The sequence below is a fragment of the Dermochelys coriacea genome, chromosome 3 (genome assembly GCF_009764565.3).
Source record: "Dermochelys coriacea isolate rDerCor1 chromosome 3, rDerCor1.pri.v4, whole genome shotgun sequence".
NCBI lineage: Eukaryota > Metazoa > Chordata > Testudines > Dermochelyidae > Dermochelys > Dermochelys coriacea.
The window spans coordinates 69,378,960-69,392,686 of NC_050070.1; the positions used below are offsets into that span (position 1 = coordinate 69,378,960).

Here is a 13,727-nt window from a genome sequence, read left to right on the forward strand (position 1 = left end):
GTCAGTATCTCCCAATGAGTATCGTAGGCAGCTCCCTACCTAGCGTTTTGGCTTTTGTGAATCATGTTCTAAGGTACCTCTCTCCCTATTTGTTGTATTGAAATGTCCGTGCCAATCAGGCTTTGTGGATTACATGGGTGGTGGTGTGATTTTTCTAGGCACCTAAAAGTTGGGTATTGCAACACTCAGCATCACGATACTTAGATCCTTTTGTAGATTTGGGCCTCTGCCTAAAATAGGGGCTCATGAGGACTCGGTTCCCCACACGGCTTTACCATCATGGGATGACAAGTGAGAGATCCTTTCTCATGTTCAAAATACTCCTGGTGTACTGAGAAGCCCCAGGAGAAGGTACTAGGTCTCTCCTAAAGCAATCAAATGGCTGCTAGACAGCCTGAGGGAGCAGGCAGGCATTCCCATAAACAGTATATTTGTCCCCCTACCTTTCATTGGTTGAGTAATCCTCAGAATAAACAGTTTGCTAGCTCATTCCATATAAGTGCCTAGGGAAGTACCATATTCATCTCCCTGCCTGCCCCAAAAAACAAAAATAAGCACCCAGCCCTGCATGAATCATTGTCTTCCCCCTCAAACAAAATAATGCGGAGTTTCCTCTGAGGACCTCAAGACCTGGGGATGTTAAACTAAGATTTTTATATAAAAACAAAGATACTTTATATGTTTTGGGAACCTTAGGTTGGTGCAGTAGTAGCGCCACCTGTGAAAGTCACACTCTCTAAAGGAGACTTCCTTCCAAAAGATTCCAGAGACCATAAGAGTGAGGACGCACTACACAGCAATTTCAAATTGTTGACTGTAGCAATTTAGAAGGCAAGTATTCCTGACTGAATAAGGAAAGCCTAAGGATACAATCCTTACTGTTAGGGTGAGAGATTGTGGGTTCACCATCTGATCAAACTTTGGCAGTTGTACAGAAAATATTATTTCTTGACAATTTTCCTATGTCTTCATGTGATGTGTGACAGGAGCAATGACTCAATTCAGTAGCTACAAGAAGACATTGCTACACCCATTTATAGCAATAAATCATACCAAACATCTATTCTATAGATCCAGGTTTACAAGTGAAAGGCTTTTTAAGGAAACATTTAAAGAAATTAATATCTGAGAATGCAGAGAGGCCTCCTTCCTTACTATCAAATCCAGTATAGCAATCCTTGCTACTCACAGAAATGGTATTCACGAAGAGACTATTTCCCCTTAGCAAAAGAAAAAAAAAATCTAGAAGAGGTTCCCAAAGAAGATTTCAATTTTCTTCCAAAACCAATTAAATCCTCACTATGACAATAGACAAGTGAGCATTTATGTGTAACAACTAACAATTCCTGTACAAGACTTCCTTTTGACTTACCCTTTGCAACCAGAGTTTTTAACAGCTGATAGTCATCACAGCAAAGCTCAGGTTGCAAGCTATGCATTCAGTGACATCATCCTCATCTGGGTCTTGGCCAGAGAAACAGATCTACTCATCACTTGAGACCTGTTGGAAAGAATTTATAGCTGCCGGTTGTTGAACATCAAACACTCTATGTAGAGACCTGCTCTTTCCAGGGTTCAAAATATGCATGTTTCTAATCATATCTGTACTACTGTAGTAAAGGTTTGAAAAGACCCCATACTGCATTGCATCAGTTGTTTCCCAAGAGTGACCAGCCATAGCCAATTATCTCCATCAGCTAGGAATGCTGGTACCAGACACTGGTATCATCCCCTTAGGAAGATTTTTACAAAACAGGTCTCCAGACATTCCTTGTGAGGACATGGAACACTGGGCACAATGCAAAATTGGGTGGTATTCCTACCTCATGGCTGAAGGTAGGGAGTAGGTAAGTACAAACATGCTGAATACCAAACCAATTTTCACTCTAGACCTTGCATACTTATTCTGGAAGCAAGCCTTGCAGGCTGGGGAGCATATCACAAAGACAAAACAGATTTATGGTTCCTCACACAGGAAAAAAGAAAGTATTTAGTGTTCTCAAGATCACACCTTGTGTAGTACATATTTCCAAAGTTGGAGTTCACATCCTTTTAGTTCACTTCAGTAGTTCTATCAGTGGTATGCTTGGGGGTGGAGGAGTGATTGTGACTCTGGGGGAGTTGTTTGTTGTATGATTGCTTGGTAGCCATGTGCCTGCTTGATTGAAGTTTATAGTATGGTCTGTATTGGGGACTGTGTCTTGAACCTACTGGCCTGCTAGGCAAGGCTGAGAGCACCCTACTGAGGCACTAGTCTGCCATCCTATAATCCCATATCCCTTTAAGATGTTTTGACAAGGAGACAGGGTTAATTCAGAGAACAGGGGTTTAAAAAGCCAGCTCCTAAGCAACTAGAATAGCTAGCAAGTGAACAGGAGTAGGAAATGGGAATTTTGCAAGGGAGTTTCAAGATGGAGTATGAGAGCCAGATGAACCTAACAAACATACTTTAAACTTAGACTAATAAATTCTGCACCCACACGCACCCCACTGCTAAAAAAAAAAAACAACCCAAAGAACAAAATCCTGCAAGTGTAAAAATAATGAAGGCAGAAGTCCAGCAGCAGAGTGGGACTGAATGCAGCATGTACAATTACCTGCCTTATATGCAGATAGCATAGGTGTGCATTCTGTGCAAGCAGCTCATGGCCCTCAGAGACCTCGCACTGAGGATATCCCTCTAGAGGAGAGGATCCCTATTATTCAGAAGAGACAGGTAATAGTAATGGGGGATTCAATTATTGGAAATGTAAACAGTTGTTTGTGATGACTGGGATAACTGCATGGTGAAACAGTTGCAGATCTCTCAAGACCTCTAAATAGATGCATGAGCAGTGCTGGGGAGGAGCCGGTGGTCTTCCTTCTGGGCAGGTCGCTATAGTTTGCCCCTTCCAGGTAACAACGTTCCACTGGACAGTCAGTCTCAGGCAGTTTTCTGATCCACCGCGACTGTACCGCTTCCCCAGCAGAGGGTAGGGAAACTCAGGTCTGGCCAGTACTCCAGGATCCAGCCCAGGGACCCTATGTCTAGTAATCAATTACTTGGTTAATACAAAAACCTTAGCTTTGTTAAGTCCCTTAACTCTGTATTTGCTGCCCTTTGGAAAGTGGAAAGGTTCTGTGACCTGCAACATGAGGAGGTCAGATTAGATGATCTTGATGGTCCCTTCTGGCCTTAAAGTCTATAAGTCTGTGTATTAAGCTACAACCTACTTGGCCTTGAAATTCAGTGTATTAATTGCTTTTATGTATTGCTTGCAACAGGTCTAATTCTGATAAATGGCAGAACCTCTGCTACAGGCTATACAATCTGTGTTCTACCCTTGCTTGGTCTTCACTCCTCCTTGCGCTCAATGCTGCCATGTGAGAGAGTATGAGAAAAGTGAGCCTTAGGGACCTGAAGTCTGCTAGTTCCTCAGACCTAAGCAAGATTTTAGATCTGCTCAGGGCACATTTAGCCACTGCTCTCAGACATGAGGCAGGTGTCAGAGGAAGTGTACTGGGACTTGGATTGTTGTGGGATGATTTTTTTTTTTTTTTTTTTTTTATATGGAGAAGGGAAATGAGGAGTCAGTCTTTTCCACCTCACTTCCAGTTATTTTACCTGTTTCTCTGACTGGTGCTGCCTCTAGCTACTTCATCCCTGCTGTTCCACCCGAGTAATAATTTAGTATGCAGTAGCAGTGCCCATCTTGCTAAAAAGTGACAGTTTGTGGCACTGAAAGCATGGCTGTCCTTATGTACAAGATTTTTATTAATTATGTAGCTAGGTGGAAGCCTTCACTTTCTCCTGGGCTGTTACTCCAGAAATGTTAACAAGCACAAAAATTACAAGTGAGCAAGTATCAGTCAAAGCTTCTCCCGCACACCCCACCAGTGCATTTCAACCCAGATGTAGCGAGACCACTATGAATATGTAGATACACACACATCCAATTTTCTTTTAATCTGTATCAGGAGGCCAGACAAGGATCTAGGCAGATGGTCTACAGTGAAGTAAACAAAGTAGCTTAAGGGAAACAGTTTTCCTTATTTTAGTATCCTTACTGAGTGTTAGAAGAAAATGGCAATCGTCTCTACTAGGCCTGATCTTGTGAGGTGCTCATCACATTTTTAGATGAAACCTAGTGCTTAGTCTCAGATTACTGAGCATCTTTGACTCCCATTAAAACCAATGAATGGGAGGATATTTAGCCTGTTGCAATAATGAGCATCTGGTAAATCATCAGGAAGTTGGGCTGAATTACATTGTAAAATGTTCTTCTAAACAGTGGGAATGAGGATTAGGACACTCTGTTGGGGTGCCACTCACCACATTGGCAACTCCTGAGAATATCCGAGTTCTAGAGTTTAGCCACTTCCCCAATGGTGACTGCAGTCACCTGTCCAACCACTTTCCTTCTGCACCCTCACCTCAGGGCCTCAGCAGGCAGCCAGCCAGCCAGCCAGGAGCTTGAGCTCCCTCCTCACCAGCACTGCTCTGTCTAGGGTGCTAACTTCCATCCGCCCGCCTGCCCTCCTTGAGCTCTAGAGTGTAACTGACCCTGCTCTGCAGGTTGTTTGGCCCTGATTAACCATTCCTTGCAGCCTCTCTCTAATTAGCTGCTTCCTGTGAAGCTTCCCTAGGGCTCTATTAACCCTTTCCCTGCCAGTTTGGGGCAGACACCCTATCAGACACCTAGACAATCTAGGATGGAAGCTTAACACATCTTCTAACATAGTTTCTTATGGCTTCTTATTACAGTCCTGGCTCTGAAATCCTAAGCCCTTTCAAAACACTAGTGTCAGTAGGAATTAAGGGCATTCAGGATTAGGTCCTTGAGCAGAAGAGATACTATGCATATTAATAAATTCATGGAGATACAAGTGTTAGAATTTTGGGGAGAAAACACACAATGCCATACATATGCAAAGATTTTATTATGAGTTTGAGTTTTCCTAAAAATAAATTAAAAAACAAACAACTATTAGCCATTATGAAAATGAATGATCTTATGCAAAAATGTACATTGGAAGGTTGAAAACCAAAAAGCAACTTTTTTTCTTTTTTTGATTATGAGTCTTAAAATCAAGCGCTGGCTTTATATAACATACCCTGTTCTCATGGAAGAAATATATTTATATACAATACAAACCAAAAAGGCACTAGAGCTGAAAATATAACCATATAAATAAAGTAGCAATATAAATTCAGATTTGTGATTTGGACAATTTAATTGGAAAGACACATGATGGGAGAGATTTTCAAAGGCACAAAAGGCAGTTAGGTGTCCTATGAAAATCAGCGTGAGTTGGGTACCTAACTTGTTTGTATCCTTGAAAGCCTCCCTCATTATTATGTGGTCAGAGGTCAAAGAATTGTATATTACTATTTGGGAGCCATTAAAACGTTTAAGTAATGGTTCAACAAACAAACCAGTTACTGGTTATGTGTTTAATTACACTAAATAATTAAAATATTTGCTGTGTGAAGGTTTTGCAATCCTGCTTACCAAGTGTCAACCTAAGTATTCTAGTTGTAACAAGGGAAACAATTGTTCCTGATAACGCTGAAGGGCCGAGTACCTTACTGTGCAAGTAATACCCTTGAAATCTATGGGACTCTTTGTGGAGTAAGATACTACAGTATTCTGGTCCTTAGCTTTTCAATTGCTCTCTCAAACGTAACATTTTTCCCTTTGTTCAGTTCAAACTATGTCCTTGTAAGAAAGTAATTTCTTTATTATCTGGGAAAGCTCTTAAGAGTTAATAAGATAGCAAAATAATATATGTATGTATACAATCTGATGTAGAATTTAAACAAAAATCACTGTTGACATACCAGATATGTATCTGTTAGTGATTTTAACATTATACAATTTCTTTTCCTTATACTTGGATGCTGTGGCTCCATATACAATGGAGTAGTGCTCCATTTATATTTTTTCAGTTCACAATTTCCTGAAACAGCAAAAATTGTGAACATTTTACAATAGTTATTTAATTTACATATAAAAATAAACCAGTAACATTGTTCAAACATTTTCTGTGTCTATAACTAATATAGTGCATAGAAGGTCAAAACCAACCAGGCCAAAACAGATTTCATTGAGGAAAGGATGATGGTCATACAGCGATAGTAAAGCTACAATATGATCCTGATAGTGGCTACAAGTGCAAAAGACAGGAATGTATGAAACAACATTTTCCCTGCACACACACAAACCTTTTCTTTTACAATTGTGGTTGGTTTAAATTTCAAGTCCTATTACCCATCCACATTTGCTTATCTACCTACATCTTTAAAGATAACATATAACCAATTAACTGTAAGAAACCTTGAATTATCATTTTTGTAAGGGCCCCAGGTGTGATTGGGGAAAGGGAAAAAAGGTTGGGTCAAATATTGTTATTTACCTAAGCTATTTAACAGGCGTGACGTTTTCTGCCTGAACATGCTGGTCATAGACTCACATAAATGTAGGGCTTGAGAGATCATCTTGTCCAGCCCGCCCTCCCGCCTCTCTCCCTGGCAGGAACAAATATATCTAGACCGTCCCTGACAGATATTTGGCAACATGTTCTTACAACTTCTAAAGACAGGGACTCCACCATCTCCTTGGAAGTTCTGGAGTACTTAACAATTCTTATAGTTAGAAAATTTTTCCCTAATATCTAACCTAAATCTCCCTTGCTGTAGATTAAACCCTTTACTACTTGTGCTATTTTCAGTGGACATAGAGAGCAGTTGATCATTGTCCTCTTTCATAGAATCATAGAATATCAGGGTTGGAAGGGACCTCAGGAGGTCATCTAGTCCAACCCTCTGCTCAAAGCAGGACCAATCCCCAACTAAATCATCCCATCCAGGGCTTTGTCAAGCCGGACCTTAAAAACCTCTAAGGAAGGAGATTCCATCACCTCCCTTGGTAACCCATTTCAGTACTACACCATTCTTTATAACACTCCTTAATATATTTGAAGACTGTTGTAAGTTTCCTCTTCAATCTTATTTTCTCAAGACTAAATATGCCCAGTTTTTTTAACATTTCCTCACAGGTCAGGTTTTCTAAACCTTTTCTCATTTTTGTTGCTTTCCTCTGGGCTTTCTCCAATTTGTCCACATCTTTCATAAAGGGTGGTGTCCAGAATTGGACAGAAGACTCCAGCTGAGGCCTCACCAATGCCAAGTAGAGTGGGACAGTTAACTCTCATGTTTCACATACTCTCCAAAATGATGATATCCTTTTTTGCAACTGAATCACGTTGTTGGCTTTTATTCAGTTTGTGATTCACTGTAACTCCCAGTTCAACAGTACTATTGCCTAGCCAGCCTTTCCCCATTTTGTATTTGTATATTTCTTTTTTTTCAAAGCTAGGTGTAGTACTGTGCACTTGTCTTTATTTTATTTTATCTTGTTGATTTCAGATCAATCTTCCAAGGCCTGTTTGAATTCTAATCCTGTCATCCAAACTGCTTGCAACCCCTCCCAGCTTAGTGTCTAGTCCATTATCGATGTAATTAATGAAAATACTGAATAGTACGAGACCCAGGACAGACCCCCTCAGGGACCTCACTAGATATGTCCTCCTAGTTTGACAATGAACAATTGATAACTACTCTTGAGTATAGTCTTTCAACCAGTTATGCACTCATTGCATAGTAGTTTCATCTATATCCCTATTTTGCTTATGGGAATATCATTTGAGACTGTGTCAAAAGCCTTACTAAAATCAGGATACATTGCATCCACTGCTTCCCCTTTTCCATTAGGCCAGTTACCCGGTGAAAGATGGAAATTAGGTTGATTTGGCATGATTTGTTCATGACAAATCCACATGATCTGTGTTGCAGAAACTCTGTCACGTGAATACCATACTTAAATAAATTAGGGGGTGATCTAACTAGATGCTGAGTGCCCTCAACTCCCCTTATTGAGTGCTTCTCCAATCCTACCCCTTGAGGTGGTGAGCACTTTCAGCGTGCATCACCGAGGAATTTGAATACTATGGCAATAGGTAGTATGAAAACCTAGCTAGCTAGAGGTGCTCAGGATCTCACTGGATTTGGCCCTTCATGATGGAAACTCCTTTCCAGGTAAGTTTCAGAGCATTTGTCTTAATAACTTAGACAGTGGCCCAGATATAAAACCCTTATGATGGCTTTGTTGTTTTTCCTTTTGAAACTCGTCCTTTTCTGTGCACGAATAATAGACTATTCCCACTGAAACCATTGCTAGGGTCAATTTACCCAGGGGCTGAGTTTGGTCCAGGTGTAACATTTTTCTTGGTGTTTAGAATGCATGCTGCTTACCAGGAATGGCCGGATATTGCAATGAGAATCTCTGAGGGAAACTGTTCTTTTATCATTCTCTTTGTAGGTCTGTTTCTCTGAAAAAGGATGGTTTGTCACAATTTCTCTTTAATAGGCAGAAGGGCTTGTTCCCTCCTCTGGTGAATTCAATGGCAAAACTCTCAGGGTATGTCTATACTGCGATTAAAAAAACCTGTGGCACCAAGTCTCAGAGCCTGGGTCAGCTGTCTTGGTCTCGGGCTGCGGGACTGTAGAGTTGCAGCATAACTGTTTGGGCTCAGGCTGGAACCTGGGCTCTGAAACCCTCCCCTAGTGGGGTCTCAGTGCCCAGACTCCAGCCCAAGCCTGAACATCTTCACAGCAATTTCATAGCCTCGCAGCCTGAGCCCTGTGAGCCTGAGTCAGCTGACCCAGGGCAGATGAGGCGACGCCTTGGGTCTCTTATTGCACTGTAGATCTACCCAGGTCCACTGAAAGCCTCCTGTACTTTTTTTTTTTTTTCCGAATATTTTGTTCATGTTGAAAAAAAATCTCATTTCAGTTAGGAAGATTTGGGTGAATTGCTTAGTACAGAGGTAGGCAAACTATGGCCCGGGGGCCGCATCCAGCCCTCCAGACGTTTTAATCCAGCCCTCAAGCTCCTGCCGGGGAGCAGGGTCAGGGCCTTGCCCCACTCTGTGCAGCTCCCAGAAGCAGCAGCATGCCACCCTCCAGCTCCTACGTGTAGGAGCAGCCAGGGGGCTTGGCACACCGAGGAACCGCAGCCAATGGGACCTGCCGGGCAGCGCCTGCAGACGGGGTGCTGCCTGTGGACAGGGCAGTGCACAGAGCTGCCTGACTGTGACGCTGCGTAGGAGCTGGAAGGGGGACATGCCCACTGCTTCTGGGAGCTGCTTGAGGTAAGTGCTGCCCGGAGCCTGCACCCCTGACCCCCTCCCATGCCCAACCCCCTGCCCCAGCCCTGATCCCCCCCCACCAGCTGAACCCCTCATTCCCAGCCCGGATCACCCTCCTGCACTCTCAACCCCTCATCCCCAACCCCACCCCAGAGCCCACACTCCCAGCTGGAGCCCTCACCTCCCTGCATCCCACCCCCCTGCCTCAGTCTGGAGCTCCCTCCCGCACCCTGAACTCTTCATTTCTGGCCCCACCCCAGAGCCCGCACCCCCAGCTGGAGCCCTCACCCCCTCCCACACCCCAACCACCAATTTCGTGAGCGTTCGTGGCCCACCATACAATTTCCATACCCAAATGTGGCCTTCGGGCCAAAACGTTTGCCCACCCCTGGCTTAGTAAATATATACTGATTGTTATACTTTGAGCGGGTTAATTCAAAGCAGCTTGAAAGCATTTCCTTTCAGGAATGAATAAGAGGGGGCACGGGTGCTGTACAAGACATTAGTACTTGGCTCTTTCAGTTACTCCAACGCAATTCCAACTAAAGCATGCATTAACCGGGGGAAGAAAGTTTTAAACAGTGTTTGTAATACCTCTCCTGAAAACATAAGAACATGCGTAACCTTCCTTGAACTCAATGGAACTATGTAAGTAAGGAAACTTATGCACATGCTTAAGTATTTGCAGGATCAGGACATTAGTCTAGGAAAGGTTTCTGAGACATAAAATGAGTGATGTACCCTATATGAGCAGTTGATGATTATTCTTGCCATCTATTAAAACAAATTAGAGTGGCCTGTGAGGCACAAGAAGGAACATAGTACAGCTTAAAATTAGTATAAAAAGTTATGCAATGGATCCTAGTTTTTAGTTCAAAGCTGAAGTGTGTATAGAGATGTATTACAACAGGTGAATTTTATATAATCAATGTATCAAAATTCTGATCAGTCAAGTAGCATTAAAATTAAATGTTTCCTCCATTTTCTGTTTATTAGCATGATAGATGTTAATTTTAAACAGTAACACAGTGCGACATGTTGAAACTGACTAGAGAAATAACTGATATTTATGAAAAAATGGACCAGTATATCAAATTAAATAAAATGTACGAGCCTGGGAATATTATTCTGGAATACTTGTCAATGGCATGGGTGTCAATGCGCATGCTGACGTATCTCTGGCTTTTCCTCCTGCTTGAACTCCTTTCTGAACCAAGTGTCAGCTGCATCATCATTCTGTCTTGTTTATCTCCATTCTCAGACACATAATGTCCCAGTTCATTCACATCCCCATCGCTGTAGCTGCCGTCCATCATCATGGGCCGGGGCTGAGGTAGTCCGCAAGTACAAGGAAGCTGTGAATAAGGTCGAGTGTAGTTATATGAGATAGGAATTTGGAGCCTGATGATCCTCCTCTCCTTACACAGGCAGAGGAAGCAAATCCTGGTGGAAACCAGGCTCCTGGGGAACAGAGGAAGAGAGAGCAGTAGCAATGGAGTTGGGCAACAGCTCCCTCTGTAGCACGCCCTTCCTGGGGACCTTTTCTTCCCTTGGTGCAGATGCTGCAATGAGTGTGAATGAGGGAATCATGCTGTCAGGGGTGAGGGAAAGCTAAAGGAGTACTGCTGGGGGCCAGCTCTCTGCAGGGCTGTCCCTGGATCCAACTGGATGGAGCCCATTTTACCTTTGTAGCCCCTGATCACTGGGCTTCACATTGTATAACTTATAGTATTTACCAAAAAGAAAAGGAGTACTTGTGGCACCTTAGAGACTAACAAATTTATTTGAGCATAAGCTTTCGTGAGCTACAGCTCACTTAATCGGATGCACTATGCGCAAATAAATTTGTTAGTCTCTAAGGTGCCACAAGTCCTCCTTTTCTTTTTGCAAATACAGACTAACACAGCTGCTACTCTGAAACATGTCATAGTATTTACCATCTTTCATATTCTTATATGACAACAAAGGATGGGATTTTATTTGTCAGGTTATTATAAAAATTGTGAAGGACTATCCATGCCGGAAGAGCCTAGTAAGTTCTAGGACCCTACATAGGAAGATGGCCTCTTCGGCTGAATCAGCCAAATATCAGGTGTTACAACTAGGGCTGTCCACGAACCGCAAATTCTGTTTCTCAGGAAATTCTGCTATTTTGAAATTTGCTTTCATTCTGAATTTCCCACAAAATAAACTTTTTGTGTCATTTTACCTATTCCTTTTTAAAATGTTATACTTTATAATTATATACGTTTCTACATGACAAGTTGTTGCAAAACAAAAAATTGAGACACTTTGTTCTGATAAGATTGAAGCCTTATAGAAATACTCTGGTTAGTTTTTTTTCTAAGCAAAATTTTGTTGAGATCAACATGTTGCCACAGAATTTTTGATTTTGATGAATCAGGCATTTTTCAACAGAAAAATGTTTCAGTGGAATATTTTCAACCAGCTCTAGTTACAACCTTGTGTAAGTATGCAGAGATTCCTAGCATGAGAAAGCAAAGCTGATAGGTCCTGTTAGCTCCACTCCAGGATATAAAGAGGGCTGGAGTCTCTCCTTGAAGTAGAGGGAACTAAGGGGAAGGAGAGAAGGAATTTGCAGGGAAAAAACCTTAGGAAAAGCCAAGCTCAAGAGGAAAGCGTAGGTGGAGGATTTTGTTGTTGTTTAACATAACAGCAAAGGCATTTTGAATCACTGCAGTCTAGACTGTTTCTGGAGAAGGGTGGGAACTCCACTTCTTTACAGCTACAAATATTCCTGAGAGGATGCCCATTTTTAATTGCACATTGTAAACAGATACTGTGCTTAGATGTGTTTGAACCTTCCTTGTTGTCTGAACACCCACCCCATTCACAATACTATTTCTATCTGGTGCTATTTGCAAGTTAGTCTCTTAACTACAAAGAGAGAGAATTAAAAAGAAAAGATACCAAAAAGTCACATTACAATATGAAGAGGGATTTTGTCCAGTTGACTTTACATGCTGAAGAAACTTAAGTGAGATAGGGTTCCAGATGACATTAGCTAACTTTTAAACTGTCTAACGAGGAACACTGCACTGATACTTTTTGCACACACTCTATTCTTCCAAGGAAGTTTAGATTTTTCACATTGTGGACGCAGACTTTTGAAGCACGATCAGACCATTCAAACACCTATTTCAATTACGTACAACAGCACTGGACATAGTAAACTCACTTTGTCTCGCAGTTTCCTCTCCTTCCGCTCTTGCACTGTTGTCAGGTAGTTCACTGCTGCGTATTCCAACACTGAGAGAAAGACGAACACAAAACTGACCCAGAGGTAAATGTCCACAGCTTTGATGTAGGAAACTCGAGGCATGGAGGCGTTTACACCAGTAATGATTGTAGACATGGTCAGTACCGTAGTTATTCCTGGGAACACACCATCATCCATTCAGACATAAACAGTGAAGACAATTCAAACTGTGTTCTTTACAGCAAACATGAGGCCTTATTTCTGAAGTTCTAATTTTTCCTTAAAATGTATTTTTCAGTTTCAGGGGTGGCTTAGTGGGATCCAGAAATCCTTGATTTCTAACCCTGATTCTCATACTAAGGGCTTGTCTTCAGTACAAAGTTAACCTTGTGTTCTTACCCGAGTGCTGTCCCTAATCCAAATGTCCATCCACACAAAAACCTCTCATTCAGATGTTGGAGTGCTTTACATGCGAAGCAGCTAGCATGTTAAGGAATAAAGGCTAACACTTGACTGCTGCCAACACTCAAGCTTCTAACATGAGCACTCTGCAGTGTGGATGCAGGCTAAACAACTTGGGCACTATTTAATTTTCCAGTGCCTTTCCACAATTCTCCCTACCCTGGGTTTTTGTGCCATCTGCCTACTCCCTGCTTCTGCACTGGGAGTCACCTATCAGCTCGTATACATTTGAACCTCATATTGCACATAGCTTGCTTTACCTGCAGCATTTCTATTGTGTTTCTACCACATGTGAACAGAAGAGCTGGTGGCTGGGAGATCATATTCCCACCATCCTGCCAGCTGACCGGAGACTGACACCGGGGTTTTGGTGGATCTCCGGTGTGGGGACAGCAAAAAGCCACGATTCTAGGGACAGGACACAAAATCTACTATTCTATGATGTCATCTCCAAGAAGCTAGCTGAGGAAGGGATCTACCTAAAAGGACTTCAGTGTGAAGAGAAAATTAAATCCCTCAAGAATGGGGGTAGCAGAAGACGAAATGCCGTAGTACCCAACTCCCCAAAAATGTGCCAGAGGTGAGTTCTCTCGGAGGCAGAGAGGTTAAGGGCCAGAATCTGAGAGCTTAATTCAGGTTGAGCAATACATTATTCTGTGAGAAATCCCACTGATTCTAGCAGGATGTCTAATGGATGAAGGTGCTACTCAGCATGCCAGGGCATGAGAATCTGGCTGTAATTAAGTTGCCTCCTGCTCTTGTTTCCCATTTGTAAAATAGGGATAATCCTATATACCTCCCTCACATGCAGGGCTGTTAGCAGGATTAATTACTTAATGTTAGTAAACTGCTTTGA

General features: G+C 42.2%; 2 protein-coding genes across 4 annotated transcripts in view; one reads left to right on the forward strand and one right to left on the reverse strand.

The window, feature by feature from the left end:
• The window catches only part of PM20D2 (peptidase M20 domain containing 2), a 68,830-nt gene that overhangs the window by 39,771 nt on the left and 15,332 nt on the right, over positions 1-13,727 (forward strand). The window lies entirely within an intron of this gene.
• The window catches only part of GABRR1 (gamma-aminobutyric acid type A receptor subunit rho1), an 82,806-nt gene continuing 79,222 nt past the window's right edge, over positions 10,144-13,727 (reverse strand). For both annotated transcript variants that reach the window (XM_038394438.2, XM_043510643.1), the window contains 2 exons: positions 12,389-12,585; positions 10,144-10,544 (listed from right to left, as the gene is read on the reverse strand). In XM_038394438.2, the coding sequence (XP_038250366.1) occupies positions 10,257-10,544; positions 12,389-12,585 (485 nt within the window). In that variant the 3' untranslated portion in view covers positions 10,144-10,256. The remainder of the gene's footprint in view (positions 10,545-12,388; positions 12,586-13,727) is intronic.